This window comes from Ochotona curzoniae, unplaced genomic scaffold (assembly GCF_017591425.1).
Source record: "Ochotona curzoniae isolate NIBS_2020 unplaced genomic scaffold, NIBS_Ocur_1.0 scaffold_4506, whole genome shotgun sequence".
Classification (NCBI taxonomy): Eukaryota; Metazoa; Chordata; class Mammalia; order Lagomorpha; family Ochotonidae; genus Ochotona; species Ochotona curzoniae.
Genome location: NW_024467119.1, coordinates 80,154,259 through 80,172,413, shown reverse-complemented (window position 1 = coordinate 80,172,413; position 18,155 = coordinate 80,154,259). Strand labels below are relative to the sequence as shown.

At 48.8% G+C, this 18,155-nt stretch overlaps 1 protein-coding gene across 1 annotated transcript in view; it reads left to right on the top strand.

Annotated features, from left to right (window-relative positions):
- Nucleotides 1–4,643: 4,643 nt before the first annotated feature.
- RNF175 (ring finger protein 175) overlaps nucleotides 4,644–18,155 on the top strand; it is a 42,281-nt gene continuing 28,769 nt past the window's right edge. The window contains exons 1-3 of the mRNA XM_040966603.1: nucleotides 4,644–4,709; nucleotides 7,446–7,483; nucleotides 9,544–9,685. Of these exons, the coding sequence (XP_040822537.1) occupies nucleotides 4,644–4,709; nucleotides 7,446–7,483; nucleotides 9,544–9,685 (246 nt within the window). The remainder of the gene's footprint in view (nucleotides 4,710–7,445; nucleotides 7,484–9,543; nucleotides 9,686–18,155) is intronic.

The window sequence follows — 18,155 nt, the reverse complement described above, 5'->3', positions numbered from 1 at the left end:
TTAGACCACCCAGTGACTGTCTTACACTTTCACAAAATGATAAAAGTTACTCTCAAAATCATTGCCACCTTAAAGGATGTTCACGATATCTTCAGGACAATCTTCAGCTAGCAAAGCCCACTTCTTCCCTAATTACCCATGCACTAACCACCGTATCTAGGATGGCCTCCAAAACCTTCCAACAAATACACTCATCTAAAAAAACGAAACTCGCAGGGCCAACATGGTGGTGTATCAGTGCCAGCAACCCGAATGTTTGCTGGTTCGAGTCCTGACTGCTCCACTGCCCATCCAGCTCCTTACCTTGTGGCTTGGGAAAGCAGTAGAAGGTGGCCCAAGCCCTTGGGACCCTGTATCCACATGGGAAACCTGAAAGAAGCTCTAGCTCCTCACTTCAGACTAGTCCAGCTCCAACCATAGCAGCCATTTAGGAAGTAAATCAGAAGATGGACTCTCTCTCTAACTCTGCCTTTAAATAAATAAAAGAAAGAAAGAAAGCCAGACACCCCAAAACAATGATATCTTCTTGCTGGTGCTTTTACAACTGGTCTTGTTTCAAGCCCACTAGAAGGACAAACATCTGAAATCAGGAGAAAATAAAATCAGTGTTTTTCTTTCAAGAGGATTTACTTATGCGGGCAAAGCATCTGGCCTAGCAATTAAGCAGCTGGCTTGGGATGCCCTCATCCCATATTTGGCGCCTGGGTTCATTCCTGGATCTGGCTCCTGGCTTCAGCTTCTTTCTGGTGCCTACCACCTGTGTCGGGGACCTACGAGACTTGGACTGGGTATCTGCCTGTCAGTTCTGACCTGTCCTGGCCCCAAGCCATTGCAGGCATTAGGGGAATAAATGAGCAGGTCAATCATCTTTCTTCCTCTCTCTCTCCCTCCCTCCCTCTCTCCTCCTTATCACTCAAATACATAAATCAGATCATTCCATGTGCTTTATATGACTTGCACAACAGAAGTACAGTATGATCTTGGTCATCAAGCAGTATAGGAATTAGGACAGCAAGTTCCCGGTTTTTATTAGAAGCAGTAACACAGGACAGGGGTTCCTGTAGGCACCCCTGAAAAAGCAGGGGTCCAGCCTCATGACCTAGAGGTTAGAGGGCTAACGCAACCCCGAGGAGAGTGATGCAGAAAGCAATTCCCCTCTTTTGATCTACACATCTCCATCTGTATGGGGTCAGTGTGAGGAGCAAATGACATCAGACTCGCGCCCTGGGCACACTGTAGGAGTTTGACAAATATTAACTACTTTTATGGCTAGGACAGGCCGTCTGGCTTCTAACTTCATAAAACAAGATTATTATAGGAAGCAGAGGCGGAAAGAAAACAAGGGGAGGGGCTGGAGGGAAGTCCCAGCAAGGCCCGAACTGTGGTTTCCCTGGTTCCCCTCCTGCCGAGAACTCCTGCACTCAATAAACTCCAGTGACCCCAGCTGAACCTGCCTGCTGGAGAGCAGAGAGCACAGCGGTGCTTTTGTTGTTGTTTTGTTTTTGTTTTGCTTGCTTGTTTGTTTTCTGCCTCTTCCTTTTTTTTAAAGATTTATTTTATTTTTATTGGAAAGGCGGATGGATATACAGAGAGGAGAGACAGAGAGGAAGATCTTCCCGCCCGATGATTCGGCCCAGGCGGCCTCAACGGCTGGAGCTGAGCCAATCTGAAGTCAGGAGCCTCTTCCAGGTCTCCCACGCAGCTGCAGGGTCCCAAGGCTTTGGACTGTCCTCGACGGCTTTCCCGGGTCACAGGCAGGGAGCTGGATGGGAAGCAGGGCTGCTGGGATTAGAACCGACACCCATATGGGATTCCAGCGCGTGCAAGGCGAGGACCTTAACCACTGCGCCATCGTGCCGGGCCCTGCCTCTTCCTTTTTTTAAAAAAGGAGTTTTTCCTTTTCTTTCTCAGGCCCAACAGAACTGAAAAATGTTGGCTTGTCCTAAACGCTGCAGTGTAAGCCATTCAATTCAAAGCAGGCATGTACCAACCTCCCCAGAGGACACGGGTACCACACACACTGCCCGCTGGACGCTGCCACACTGCTGTCCCCCTGTTCTCAATGAATCAGAAAACCCAGAACCTGGAAGCTGAGTTTTGGGGAACATTATTTCAGTGAACCAGCTGCTACCTAAGCTTAAACCACATGGCCCTGGGCTGTGGGACTACCCTGGGCCAACACACATGGATATCAAGGGTCCCCACCTTATAAACAGCTTGTGTTCCAACCTGCACTTGGAAGGCCATGGCTTAAAAGGCAGTGTGGGGAAGGTGTGACTAGTGACTAAAGTCCTCGCACTGAACGTGCCGGGATCCCATATGGGCCACTTCCCTTTCCACTCCCTGCTTGTGGCCTGGGAAAGCCATGGAGGATGGCCCAAAGCCTTGGGACCCTGCTCCTGCATGGGAGACCCGGAAGAGGCTCCTGGCTTTGGATTGGATCAGCTTAGCTCTGGCCATGGCGGCCACTTGGGGAGTGAATCATTGGACAGAAGATCTTTCTCTCTGTTTCCCCTTCTCTCTATAAATGTGCTTTTCCGATAAAAAATAAATCTTTAAAAAATAAGATAAATAATAAAAAGCAATATGCTCCTTCTATGTTACCCATCATACTTAGGAGGGTCTGAGCCAGCTCACATATTATGTAACCACAGTATGCCTAAGCCCTGTCCATTTTTTGCCTCCCACACTCACCCTCCCCCCCGCCCCAATGCTAGAAGTCTATAATACTCAAAGACAAACAGTTGGGAATGAAATAATAAAAGTTGAGTATCTTTCCTTTGTCTAGAGCTTCTGTGCCTGAGCCAAAGCAGATTTCAGCAGAGGATACAAAGCTTTATCCAGTTAGGGCAAAGGGCCAGCGAACACAGGGAACTCAGGAATCAGCCGCTGGGCCGTTCTGCAGGATTTATGCCAGTGTGACAGTCAGGACTCTGCACACACAGAAAGGCAACATTCACCACTTCTTTGAGACTTTTCCATCGCCCAAGGAGGAACCGGCTTCAGCGCCCCATCCCCATTAAGAACAGGTCCACCTCTGATTCAGAGGAACAGGTGCCTTCTGCACAGAATCTCTGAGCTCAGACATGCTCTGCGATGCTCGCCAGGGATGCCCGCACGGTCTGGAGATTGGTGCCCTCAACAAAACGGACTATACTGTTGCCAGTGCCTACACCATGGGTCTCTCTCGCTATCCCACATGTGTCCCGTTCTGTACCTTGAGCCATCATCTGCTGTCTCCCGGAATACATCAAAATGCAGCTGGAATGGCAGGGGTGCCACAAGGACCCGGACCAGCACTGTGATATGGGATATGTCACAAGCAGTGGCTTCACTCACTGCACCACAACCCACTTATTTTTCATATACAAATTTGACTAGCTTCAAAGAATGCAGACATGTTTAAGGATATTCTGGAGTTATCTTTACATCTTGCTGGGTTGTCAGGAGGACTCAACGAGCTAACTCAAGCCAAACTACCTGGAGTAGTATCTGACACCTAGGAAGCACCTACCAGAGGAACTGCATTTGTGCCACTGCACCGGGCCTTCTCCAAGCTGGAGACTCAGCCATCCTGATTCCTCTGTCTGGAACATTCTTCCCAGGGCCCTGCTTGTGCCACAGGCCAGTCTTGGAATGCAGGCAACAGCAGCCACATCAGCTGGAAATGTACCCAGCAAATTCTCAGACCCCCACCCAGCCCTACTGTATCAGAAATTCCAGCAAGGGTGGGGCTGGGGTGCGGATGGGGGCTCTCATCTAGCAATCTGAGATCAAAAAGCCCCCCATGGGCTTCTGTTTTCACAGCCAAGGCTGGAAAACTCAGCCACGTGCCACGATGAGTTGTACCTGAATGTTCATTCGGCTCTAAGCCCATCTGGGTGTTCAGTTCCTCAACAGTAGAAACACTTGTGTCTTGGTGGTCAGTTAACGATCCAACCGCAAGGTCCCTGCAGGTGTTGAAGATCCTAGCCATCACGACCTGGAGTGAAGTAAGCCGCTTCCTGCGGTCCAGATGAGTTCACAGTATGCCATGACTTACGTCCCAAACCATCCCGCCTAAGTGTTTCTGCTCAGTCCTTCGGTGTAAACAGAGGGTGCACCCCTGAAGGGAGACCAGCTGTGGCTGATTCTGGGGAATCACGCACCTCCTGCAGCAAGGGGTGGGGGGAGAGCTAGGATAGCTGAGCAGGTGCGCGACCATGTGCCTTCGCCTGTTAAAATGAACACCTGTGAAAACATCCCTTTCTCTCCTTCTCCCTTCCCCTCTTCCGCACCTCCCTTCCCTTCTTTTCGCATGGCTTCTACATCCCCATAGTTTTTCCTACCCACCTCGGGTCCCGCCTCCACCCTGTCCTCTGGGGAACACCCAGCTGGCCCTGGCGCAGCAGCGCAGCAGACGGGCGCGCGACGTGGTGCAGCGACGCCGGTTGGCGGACGCGCTCCACCACCCGAGCCCCCGGCCCGCGCGGTGGCTCCCAGCAGCGGCCGTGGGGTCGCCTGCCCCTCTGCTCCGGAGGCGGCCCGGCCGCACGCAGAGCGCCAAGGGGCCGGTGTCTCACCGGCCGGAGCTGCAGCCGCCACCGCCGCAAACTCTCCGCGGCCAGGCTGCGCGCTGGTGGGCGTGGGCGCCCGCCCGAAGGATGGCTGCCCCTGCGGCGGCAAGCAAGGGGACAGCAGTGCTGGAGGCGCCCCCGCAGCTCAAGCAGGTACCGGGCTCGCGACGGACGCAGGCTGCGGGACAAACCCCCGAGGCTCACACGAGTGTGCTCCGGCCTTGGGGTCGGAAGGGGTTAGGGCCTCCGGGCAGGTGTAAGCGGGCCTACCGTTGGTTCTCTCTCCCTGCCCTCCCTTCCGTCCTTGCTTTCTTGCTTACTTGTTTCACCCTCCGCCCCGACCACCCTCTTCGCCTTGCAGAGACATCCGTAGCCATTCCCTCCTCCTCCATCCTGGGCAGAGGCTCGGGGATCGGAGACTGGGCGTTGCGGGAGGCGATGGGTTTTGGCTGAGCTGCTTGTTTGCCATCACCTGAGTATGATGTGCAGGTATCCCAAGCAGCAGCTGGACCACCGTGCCAAACCCTAACCTCGGCAGCTGGATTTTCTTTTCTGAATGGGGCAGCTGTCTGGAAAGGCTATGATTGACAAGCTGGATTCAAATGCAACTCGTGGGGACTGTGTGTTGAGAACTCTGCAGGCCAGAGGACGGGGGAGGGTCCGTTCGTCTGGGGCTTGCCTGCTACCCTCACGAGGCACAGCCCCTCTGCTAACTCCACCCTGAGTGGGATGCACAGCCTGCCCCTTGGTTCCCGGGTGCAGCCTGCCCCTTGGTTCCCGGGTGCCGGGGAACAACCATCAGGTGGGAGCCTCGGTCCCTACCCTGAGGACCCGAGCCAGAAGCTGCATCTTAACTGCACCCCAGGGTGATGCAGTAGAGTCCCACAGAGAAATTTGAGAAGGGCTGGTCTCAGTCGGACTTTAAGGAAAGTGGAGTTACTGAGTAACCCAAACGTGACAGTGCCCCATCCTACTCTACTTCACCCGCTGCTGCCTGTCTATATTCTTTTGATTGACCAAGCTGTGCCTTCCATCTTGCTGGTTGCTGGCCTTCCACCTGCTGGAGCAGAATCTGTCAAATGACAAGGCTTCCATTAATACCAAGTGATTAAATGCATGAGTTAACCAACACACAGCAGCCTACAGTCTCATGATCCAGACCCCAGCTCCCAATGTCCCTTCCTGGGCAGACAGCATCTTCCTGTTCCCCATTCTTCCCCTCCAGCTGCAGCCCCTGGGGTAACAGCCTACCTTAGATATTAAAAAAAAAAAAAAAAAAAAAATCAAGGCCTGCCATAGTGGACTAGTGGCTAAAGTCCTTCCCTTGAATGTGCTGATCTCCCATGAGTGCCAGTTCATGTCCTGGCTGCCCCCACTTCCCTTCTAGCTCCCTGCTTGTGGCCTTGGAAAGCAGTCAAGGATGGCCCAAGGCCTTGGACCCCTGCACATAATGTGGGAGACCCAGAAGGAGCTCCTGGTTCCTGGCTTCAGATCAGCTCAGCTCTGGCCTTTGTGACCACTTGGGGGATTAATCCAGAGGGCAGAAGATTTTTTCTTTGTCTCTCCTTCTTTCTGTAAATTTGACTTTCCAGTAAAAATAAATAAAAATTTTAATCACTTTTGTCGGAAAGGCAGAGCTACAGAAAGATCTTCCATCTGCTGGTTCATTCCCCAAATGGCCACAACAACCAGAACTGAGCCTATCCGACGCCAGGAGTCAAGCGCTTTTTCTGAATTTCCCTGGTGAGTGCAGGGTCCCAAGACCTTGGGCTCTCCTCTGCTGCTTTCCCAGGCTCCAAGTAGGGAGCTGGATGGAAAGTGGAACAGCCGGGACACGAACTGGTATACCTGGGGTTATTACAACAGAAGATTAGCCGGTTAAGTCATTATGCCAGTTCGGATGCTTTTTTTTTTTAAAGAGATTTCTTTGTTTTTATTTGGAAGGAACATGCCAATTTTATCCGCATTACAATGGACATTTATTTTTTCAGAGTTTAGGAAGCCAGTGGGCAGAGCCATCTCTTTTGTAACACATCAGGGAGAGTCCTTCTTCGTCTCCTCCAGCTCCAAGTGACTGCACATGGTTCTGGCTGGTGGCCACACCACTCCTTTCCTGTGGCTTCGTGTTGCTCTACTATGCCTGGGTCTTGGGGAAATCAAGACCCCTTCTCCTTTGTCGTATGAAGGCACCAGACATGGGATTTAGAACCTATGCTGAAGATCCTAATTACTTCTGCAAAGACTTTGTTACCAAATATGGTCACATTCACAAACAGTGGGGGTTAAGACACAGACATACCCATTATGGGTGGACACAGGCCAACTCAGGACAGTGTTCTTGGGATGAGGACTGGTCTGGATTCTCTGCAAGGCCTTGCTTTTGCCTGGGTTTTTGTTTCTAAGTTCAACACGGCTACCAGTAGTGAGCTGGAACATTTTTCTCCATCACTTTTCTGCTCCTTTGTATGTCTTCTTTTGTGAATTTCTTGTTCATGTATTTTGCTCTTTTAGAATGTTTGTCTCTCTTGGCCTTCTTCGTTCTTTGACATTTTTGTCTCTCGTGTCTGTTGTGTGTTCCCCGGTTTCACTGCGCAACCTGTTGTGATGGGCTGATGTGAGCACCCGGTGATGACTCTCGTATTTGGGTCCCTGCCACCCAGGTGGGAGACCTCATCAAGGATGCCAACATCAGGCAGTAGCTTAACCCACTGCACTACAATGCCAGCCCCCTGTGTCAGTTCTGCAAGCGCATTGTTTTATTTGTATTTCATCCTGCATTATTCCAGTGCTAGAGAACACCACTGTTTTTCACAGTTTGCATTTCCCTTTAAATGCTTTAACAGACAAGACAAGGAAACTTTCGTAAGAGTCTTTTGGTTTGTTTTCCAGGTCTCTCATACAAAGGTTTCTGTCGATGATGCATGGAAGTAAGTATTGGTTTGTTCTTTTTTTTTTTTAATGGTTGTTTTACCAAAAATTAGATTTCCGCTTTCACAGTTTGAGAAATTTGAAGGAAGTCATCATTTGATTTGTAAGTGTACAGGGACAGAGAATGTGAGGCTGAGGGCCAGGTGTAGGTGACAGGGCACGGCAGACCAGGCTGCACAGACTCACGCCTTCACAGGGTGGCCCACAGGGCACGGCAGACAAGGCTGCACAGACTCACGCCTTCACAGGGTGGCCCACAGGGCACGGCAGACCAGGCTGCACAGACTCACGCCTTCACAGGGTGGCCCACAGGGCACGGCAGACCAGGCTGCACAGACTCACGCCTTCACAGAGTGGCCCGTGCAGTCCCACGCACCTGCTTTGACACATCCTTCCGAACACAGAGCTGTGGAGTCGCAGTCTGTGGGAGGCTCATGACACAACTGCTTTTCTTTGTGGATTGCCTCCCTGCGTACTGAGACCTGCAGAGGATCACGGCCTGTGAGCACCAGAGCAAATCCAAGAAAACAACGGGCTGTTTTGTTTTTGTTTTGTTTTGTTTTGTTTTTTGCATGATAGGAATCCATGATAAATATATTCCTACTCAAAATAGGAAATAATAATTACATGCATATATCAGTTTACACTTTTTTTTAGATTTATTTATTTATTGGAAAGTCAGATATACAGAAGAGGAGGAGAGATAGAGAGGAAGATCTTCCGTCCGATGATTCACTCCCCAGGTGAGCACAACGGCCGATGCTATGCCGATCCAAAGCCAGGATCCAGGAACTTCTTCTAGGTCTCCCACACGGGTGCAGGGTCCCAAGGCTTTGGGCCGTCCTCGACTGCTTTCCCAGGCTACAAGCAGGGAGCTGGATGGGAAGTGGAGCTGCTGGAATTAGAACCAGCACCCATATGTGATCCTGGCACGTTCAAGGTGAGGACTTTAACCGCTAGGCCACGCTGCTGGGCCCGGTTTACACTTTTAAGATCACTGCTATGGAAGCTAACCCGCTTGAGATGTTTTTGTTACATCCACACAAACAGATTGCTCTCACAAACTTACTTGTCTAAGTAAGTCCCATAGTAGGTGAGTGATGAATTCACTCCCTGTAACACGCCTTAGGTCAAATTGCATTACTTGCATAGAATATCGAATATTTCTTTTGTATTTAGCACTATCAAAGCTCATTTTTCTTCCCACTCCTTCATGGGAACAAATGTATGTGCTTTTATGAGATTCTAGAAATCATCTTTTTCTCCTGAATTCGTCTTTCAGTGGTACAAGACTGAAGCTTTTTATTTCGTTAACAGGGAGACAGAAAGAGGGAAAGAAAAACAGAGAATCCTTCCCTCTGCTGGTTTAGTTTCCAAAGGCCAACAAAAACTGGGGCGAAGCCAGGAACCAGGAACCCCTTCCAGGTCCCCCACAGGGTGGAAGTGATCCAGTGGCTTAGACCATCATTGGCTTCTTCCCAGTTATATTACCAGGTTGGGAAGAAGTGATAGGACTCGAACCCAGGCTCTCTGATAGGGAACTCATGCATCCAAAAGAGGCAGGTTAATCTGATTCACCCCAACACCCACCCCACCACGTGATTTTATTTGAGCCTCTCAGTGGGACTTCTGCCCCGTCCTGAAGAGGTTTGCATCCATCTGGGTACCTCCCAGCACATTCTAAGCCAGAGAGGCTGAACTTGGGCAGAAGTATTGCCTAGGCTCTGTGAGCTCATTTCTACACTTCCTCCAGCAGGGGGCGCCCCTGGGATTTGCATGGGGCCCTTTGCTGTTTCACTGGGTACCAGTACCCAGTACCCAGGTCTTCCAGGCAGAGGCCAAAACCATATGTAACTGTAAAGGCCTGAGATGGACTGGTTTTGTTGATGGAATCAACTTCCCCTCCCCAAGCCAAGCCGAGGGAGGAGAGTCAGGGACAGCACTGTAGTGAAATCTTCCCAGCCGCTGCGTTTGACGCCCCGGCGAGCCCAGCCCGGGTTTTGTACTCCATGGGAGTGGCTTGAGGACGTCTCCAGATGACCTCGTTTGCCTGTTGCAGGCTGCAGCAGCAGCGGATGTACAAGCTGCACCGAGGTCACGAGTCCATGCACGTGGAGATGGTCTTGATCTTCCTCTCTGTGCTGGTGGTCGCCCAGATCGTGTTAGTGCAGTGGAGACAGAGGCACAGCCGGTCCTACAACGTGAGTCACCTTGGGCTGCTGGACACCGCCTCCAACTGGGCTGCTTGGTTTGCCCTTTCCTTGTTGTCGCCCGACTGCTCTGGTTTGAGTCAGCGTTGCTCAAACAGGAGCAGTTTTGCCCCCAGATAGCTGTGACAAACCCAAAGTGGGGAGCACCATCTGGGTCTCCCACCTGGGCGGCAGGGCCCTGATCCTTGCACCATCATCTGCTCCTGCACGGGACCCACGTTAGCACGCCTCGGACCACAGCAGCAATCTGGCATCAAAGGTCAGTGATGCCAAAGATGAATTATTCAGCTGACTTTTGGCAGGTGAACAACTTCACCAGTGGCCTTGGTGGGGGTAGGATTGGGCCGTGCTGGCACGGATTAGGGCTCCCAGCGCCGTCTGAGTCACACTCAGGTGCCTCCATGGTCATGGTTTCCATTTCCATAGAAACGCACTTCTGCAAATGCTGTGCTGACCTCACATTTTTTTTAAAGATTTATTTATTTATTAGAAAGTCAGATATACAGAGAGGAGGAGACACAGAGAGGAAGATCTTCCGTCCGATGATTCACTCCCCAAGTGAGCGCAACGGCTGATGCTATGCCAATCCAGAGCCAGGATCCAGGAGTTACTTCCAAGTATCCCATGCGGGTGCAGGCTCCCAAAGCTTTGGGCCGTCCTCAACTGCTTTACCAGGCCACAAGCAGGGAGCTGGATGGGAAGTGGAGCTGCTGGGATTAGAACCAGCACCCACATGGGATCCTGGGCGCATTCTAGGCAAGGACTTTAGCCACTAGGCCATGCCACCGGGCCCTGACCTCACATTTTAAACGAAGGATTCCAGCCCCAAATCTCACTGTTATTCACTCTCATAGTGAGGGAAAGGCTCTTTTAACATCTACTATGATGTATTTATCTACAAAATGGAAATACCTAGAATAAATTTTATGGGATCTTTCTATAAGGAAAAAAAAAAACCCTAGGTTCTTAAAGAATCAGCCACTAGCTCTCTTCCATCTTTGCAGTTGATAATGATTTCTGGGTTTCAGGCAGGAAAAATGTCCTGTCTGCACTCTCCCATAGCTGTGGACTTCGCACAGGAAACTCCCTGTCCTTGGAAGAATAATGCCACATAAACATGTGGCCTTCACACTGTGCCAGCCCAGTCTCCTGCCATCTTTATTGGACGGTTTTCAAAGTGGCCCATTGCACAGAGATTGTCCTTGTCTTGTCATGGGTGAGGTTGCTCCTATGTCAACTCATTGAAGATGTGGTCACTGCACCATTTAGGGCACAGCACACACACTGGCTTGACCTGGCCACAGCTAGGCCTATCTGGGAGTCAGGCAGCCCCTTCCAGGCCTTAGGCCATTGGTATTCTGACTCTAGGTAGCTCAGGCATGGTGGACCCAGGAAGGCGTTCCTGAGCCTCCCAATTCTTAGTTAGCTGAAGCCATATTTTATCTCTTTTAAGATCATTTATTTATTTTAAAGTCACAGTCACAGAGAAAAAGAAAGACAAAGATCTTCCTCTGGTTTTACCCCAAAAATGACAGCAACAGCCAGGATGGAACCAGACTAAAGCCAGGAGCTAGGAGCTTCATCCAGGTCTCCTACATGGTGGGCAGGGGGCCCACTTCTACTACTTTCCCATGTGCATTATTACCAGGGAGCTGGACGGGAAGTGGAAGAGCCAGTGCCCATAGGGAATGCCAGCAAATGATCGGGTGACTGTGATCATGGCCTTTCTTGGGGTGATCCCATCTGGCACTTTGTCAGAGCCAGGCCCTAAGCAAAGATGCCCCGTGGCAGTTTGAGACTGATCGGGTCTCGGGCGTGCCTCTCGGAAACTACTGGATTAGCTCGGAGACGTGGGTGGACTCTGAACTGTGTCCTCAGCCACCAGCCCGTTATTGGCCCTGTCCCAAAGAAGCAGAAATGCCTTCCCCGCTGAGTCCCAGCATGGGAGACTGATCCCCCCCCAATGCTGTAAAACTCCTTGGACAACCTATTCTGTTCCCCTCTCAAGAGTTCTCTTGCAGAGCCAGTCCTCAGAACACAGCCTCTGCAGGAATTCTTCAGGACGTCTACAACCACTTGAGCTAGAAATGACTCCGAGGGCACCAGTAGCCTATTCTATCACTGGTTTCTACCTTGCTTACTATGTTCCATATGAACAATGAAAAAGACACTAGGCCTAATGCATTACCCAACCTAATGCCTTTGGGATGGAGTTTGGCAAGTGTATTTCCATAAATGGTAGAGGTAAAATAAATAGCTCCTCTACACTGAAGCAAGCTTCCCAATTGTTTCTCTTGGCATCCAAGATGCTATGGATCCATCAGAACTACTGAGAGCTTTGAATGAGTTTGTAAGACTCATGAAGTTTCTGACTTTTTTCTAGAAGGACCATATAATAAAGTTTATTTATATGACGTGATACTGTAATTTCCACCAGCATATTAGTAATGTATTAATTGTAATTACTATAATAATAGTTGCCATTATAACTATTGTAATTACCATAATAATATATAAAATTGCTATATGAGCACATAACAATTTATACGTGAGTGACTATTGTTAAGGCCGTGACAAGTGCCTTTGGTACATTAGCTCAGTTACCCTGGTAGGTAATTATTTTTTATCCCCCTTTGTAAAATATGCCGCAGAGATTAAACAACTTGGCCAGAGTCTGAGAGCTAATTGGTTGCAGAGAGAAGGCTGGAATCCAACCTCACTAGTCCTTTGCTGTCCTATAAAGAACAAGTTCCCTAAATATTGCCGTCTATGGTTTCCTTCTCTGCAAAAGACCAACACCTGAGACAGGGACCTAGCTGGGAGAGCTGCCAACAAGAGCCGTTGCTGTGTGGGAAAGTCTCCCATGATGACTGACGTGGGTGTCAGCTGCCACTAGCGGACTCCGAATGCATTCAGGATATAGTCCATCTATGATATTTATGCGAACTTCACCATACCCTACCAAATTGGTTCGCTGGTGAAAGATTCCTTCTCTCAATGCTCTTATGACACTAAACTGACTATTGGGCTGGTGATCTACATTCTGTGGGTTGGGCTTCCTTCTGTTTGTGTCAAGAGCGATACATCTGCGTACTCAACCTTGTCACGCACTTCCGTTGTGTCACATGCTGTTTCCAAGGCTGCGTCCATGGCTGACTTTTGCGATGCAGGAGCTAGAAGAAGGATGGTAAATGGGTGGGTACCAGTTTGGGAACTGGAAGGTTGTAGCTCCTTGTCTACCCACATGATTTTTGGTTTCCTAATCAGTAAAATGAAGAAATTTTGAAAATAGGAAAGTTTTCTGGTTCCAGTTCTAACAAAAATCTCGGATGGCTTCATTTTCGTTTTACAGCGAAGGGGGGGAAATGAACAAACCAAGTACCCACTGCTTTCCTTGGACCTACCCGAGAATTGGACACATAGGGAAAAGTGGCAGCCTGAAAATCTCCAGAGACAGACAAATGAGGAGGAGCCAGCCAAGACCTGCCTCTGGTGGCGGAAGCTGCTGCTGCCAAAGAGCTGCCAGGAAGAACTGCTGGACGTGAGAACAAGAAGCTCCCAGGGACCACGGTCTCAGCGGTGCCCTGTGCCCTGTACTTCCGTAGCATTGACTTCCAGGAACCCCAGCAGGTTCTTATGGTGAGGAGCCAAGAAAACCTTTCCTACTTCGAGGGCAAAGGAATGGGGAGAATAACCATCCCAAATGTGACCAAGAGCGTTCTCCATACCAAGGCCGCAACAGCAAAGGGAACGTATTGTGTTGGAGCCTTACGCAATGAAGGGGCGAGAAATCACCCACACCTGTCGTCCTCTGCTCCTCTCTCTCACCAAAGGGAACCTCGGAGCTGAGCAATATGCATGACGGCCACAGTCCGAGGGCAGAGGCTGGAGCCCATTGCACCAGCCCACCCCTTGCCACTGCACCAGCGGGACGCCAGGCAATAATAGTGCGTGAATGCTCAGAGCGCCACAAGGCTTCTGTCCACACAAGGCGTTTTTAAGGAAACCACAGAGCCAACAGGGGAGACGTGAGAGGGAATTTGTGGAAATGAAAGCCTCTGGAACCAACAGCAAATGCTGGGCATAACTCCTACTGAAGTTAGCACAGGATCTCACACTCAATGCCTATTCATTCCAGGCCCTGCTACACGGTTTGCCACGGCTGTGAGCCAACCACAGCGTCAAAGTCATGCCAAAAGAAGAAAAGTCAACTTGAAGAAATACAGCAAGCCTCAGAACAAGATTCTTCTCTATCGGAGACAATAAAATTATGAGACTAGGAATTCTTTTTGAAAGATTTATTTTTGTTGGAAAGTCAGATTCACAGAGAGGAGGCGAGACAAAGAGAAAGATCTTCCGTCCGATGATTCACTCCCCAATCAGCTACAACATCCGGAGGTGAGTGGATCCGAAGCCAGGAGCCAGGAGCCTCTTCCAGGTTTCCCACTCGGGTGCAGGGTCCCAAGGTTTTGGGCTGTCCTCGACTGCTTTCCCAGGCCGCAAGCAGGGAGCTGGATGGGAAGTGGGGCTGCCATGACTAGAACCAGGACCCATATGGGATCCCAGTGTGTGCAAGGCAAAGACTTCAGCCACTAGACTACTGTGCTGGGCCCTAGATTAGGAATTTAATACAATTCTGTTTAGCATTAAAAGAACTAGGGTTAATATGGCAAAGTCCCCAATGGGAAAAGTAGATGAATCCCCCTGCCCATCGGGCCGCCCACAGAATTAAAGAAGAATAACTTTGTGTTTATAAAATGATAATATTGCATGGTAAAAATTAAAAGTAAAATCAAGAAAGTGGGTGGGATGAGGGAGGGCCAGAAGGCAGGGTGAACAGATCATTGTATTCTTTTTTTTTTTAAAGATTTATTTTTATTATTTTTCATTGGAAAGGCAGATATACAGAGAGGAGAGACAGAGAGGAAGATCTTCCGTCCGATGATTCACTCCCCAAGTGAGCGCAACGGGCCGATACTATGCCATCCGAAGCCAGGAGCCTCTTCCGGGTCTCCCACGCGGGTGCAGGGTCCCAAAGCTTTGGGCCGTCCTCGACTGCCTTCCCGGGCCACGGGCAGGGAGCTGGAAGGGAAGCAGGGCTGCCGGGATTAGAACCGGCGCCCATATGGGATCCTGGGCGTGCAAGGTGAGGACCTTTAACCACTTGCGCCACTGCGCCGGGCCCGATCATTGTATTCTTAAACCTGTCTACATGAGAGACGTAAAATTTGTTGCCTTTGTTGAAACAAAAATTAGAAAAGTGTACATATTTTTAATTATCCAGAATAAAACTAAAAGAAAAAAATTGTTAATGTTACTAAAGGATCATCGTTACTGATTCCATGGACAGAAATGCAATATTAAGGAATGTTTTAAACAATTCCATGTCCCCAAATCTGGATAACACAGAAGAAATGGACTAACCTCTTGAAAGATACAAGCCACACAAAAATCAGAGAATTAGATCATGTCAATAGCCGACACCTGTTTTTAAAAGGTTGAACCAATACTTAATAACCTTCCTAAAATAAAAGGCCCCAGAGCAGATGGTTTCACCAGCAAATTCTACCGAACATTTTAAGAAGTGATACCAATTCTCTATAGTTTCTTCCAGAAAACAGCAGCAGAGGGAAAACTTCCAGTTCATTTGTTGAAGCCAATATTACCCCCATATCCAAAGCAGGCAAAAGGGTCCAGTGCGGTAGTCTAGTGGGTAAAGTCCTCACCTTGTACGTGCTGGGATCCCATGTGGGTGCTAGTTCCTGTCCCAGCGGCACCACTTCCCTTCCAGCTCCCTGCCTGTGGCCTGGGAAAGCAGTCAAGGACGGCCCAAAGCCTTGGAATCCTGCACCCATGTGTGTGTGTGTGTCTACCTCTCAGATTTTTTAGAAGACAAGAAGTGAATAAATGAAAACATGTTTCTTATTTCTGGGTTGGAAGATTCGGTATGAATATTGTTAACACACCAGTTCTTCCCAGCTTCTATAGAATCTGTAGATTCCATACAATCTCCATCAAAATTTCAGCTAGCTATTTTGTCTGTAGCAACAAACGTATGCTGTAGATTGCACTGGAAACACAAAAGACCCAGATTAAGGCCAGGAGGATAGAGGTGGAGGAGAGCCACTACCCAAATTGAAAATGAATGTAAAGTTATAGTAATCATGTATGATTCTGCAGTATGAGGTCAGTGAAGAACAGACTTACAGAACAACAGCCCACAAACATCCCACACATATATAAGTCAGATCATGGGTGTCAGAGGAACAAGTGCACGTCCGTGGGGAAGGAACACTCGGCAAGAGATGACAATGGGCTGGCATCGTGGTGTATCAGGCTAAGCCTTCCTGTATGCGCTTCAGTTCATGACCCAGCTTCTCTGCTTCCATCCACTTCCCTGCTCATGTCCTGGGAAAGGAGCAGAGGATGGCCCAAGTGCTTGGGTCCCTGCACCCATGTGGGGGACACTGAGAAATTCCTGGCGTCAGATAGGCTCAGTTCTGGTTGTTGTGACCATTTGGGGAGCTAACCAGCAGATGGAAAAATCTGTTTCTCCTCTCTGAAAATGTGCCTTGCTAGTGACAATAAATCTTAAAATGATGGTGGAAGGATTGGCCATCCATGTGCAAAAATATATAAATGTACCCACACAATCTATATCCTTTACAAAAATGTGTTCAAAATCTCAAAATGGATCTTAACTCTAAATGGAAAACGCAAAACAGTAAGACTTTAAGATGACACAAGAAAAAAAAAATCTAGATGAAGCTGATTTTGACGATGGGTTCCCAAACATAACACCAAAAGTGTGATGCACAACACAAAGCAATCGTAATTTGGATTTTAAGATTTATAAAGGAGAGAAAGAGAGGAAGGTCCTCCATCCACTGATTCACTCCCCAAAGGGGCTGCAACAGCTGGAGCTGAGCTGATCCGAAGCCAGGGAGTCTGGAGCATCTTCCAGGTCTTCCACGAGGATGCAGGGTCCCAAGGCTCTAGGCCGTCCTCAACTGCCCTGCCAGGCCTCAAGCAGGGAACTGGATGGGAAGCAGGGCCACCAAGATTAGAACCAGCGACCGTACAAGATCCCGGCACAAGCAAGGTGAGGACTTAGGCAAGTAGGCTACCATGCTGGGTCCAATTTTATTGAAATTTAAAACTGTATATGATATATTTATTGTTTATTTTTATTGGAAAGTCAGATTTACAGAAAGAAGGGGAAATAAAGACCTTCCATCCACTGGTTCATTCACCAAGTGGCTTCAACGGCCAGAGCTGAGCTCCGATCCGAGGCTTCCGGGTCTCCCACGCAAGTGCAGGGTCCCAAAACTTTGGACCATCCTAGACTGCTTTCCCAGGCCCCAAGCAAGGAGCTGGATGGAGGTGGAGCGGGAGGGACATGAACCGGGGCCCATATGGGATCCCGGTGTGTGTACAGTGAGGACTTTAGCCACAAGATGGCCACACCTGGGCCCTGTGAAAAATATTTTTAAGAGATTGAAAACAATCCTGGGGAGGTTGGGAAATTGGATGGGCCTTCTCCATTAATACCCCCCTTTAAACATGAAGGAAACAATATGGAAAAAATAATAGTCTTACCCACTTTCCTGTAGCCCTTGACCCTTTTTACCCTAATTAACTATGTAATGATTGTCAAAATATTAAAAAACAAACAAAGAAAAAGAAAAAAGCAAACCACTGGCTTAGAGAAAATTTTTGCACAGCAAACACCTTTAATAAAGAACTCCTATCAAAACTATAATTACAACTCAATCACAAAATAAATTTGGGCCCGGCACGATAGCGTAGCAGTTAAAGTCCTCGCCTTGAACATGCCAGTATCCCATATGGGTGCCAGTTCTCATTCTGGCGGTCCCACTTCCCATCCAGCTCCCTGGTTGTGGCCTGGGAAAGCAATCGAGGATGGCCCAAAGCTTTGGGACCCTGCATCCACATGGCATACCTGGAAGAAGTTCCTGGATCCTGGCTTCGGACTGGCCTCAGCTCCAGCTTTTGTGGCCGCTTGGGGAGTGAACCATCAGATGAAGATCTTCCTCTGTGCCTCTCCTCCTCTCTGTATATCCGCCTTTCCCATAAAAATAAATAAATCTTTTAAAAAAAAAAGACAATAAATTTGCCAAAAGTTTTGAATTGCCAAATTAATTGCCAAAAATTAAGAAAAGGCCTCTCACGAAGGAGGTCATACAGTTGAGAATTAAGCATGGAAGTTTATCATCATCATATGTCATGAAGAAATTACAACCTGAAAACAATAATGAAATTCCGATATGTACCTGTTCTGATGACTAACTTCTAAGACTCTGGGAACACCAAATGTTAATGAGAATGTGCAGCTAGCATCATTGTAAAGAATGCAAAATTGGAAAGCTACTTTTAAAGATTTATTTTTATTATTTTTTTTATTGGAAAAGCGGATATACAGAGAGGAGAGACAGAGAGG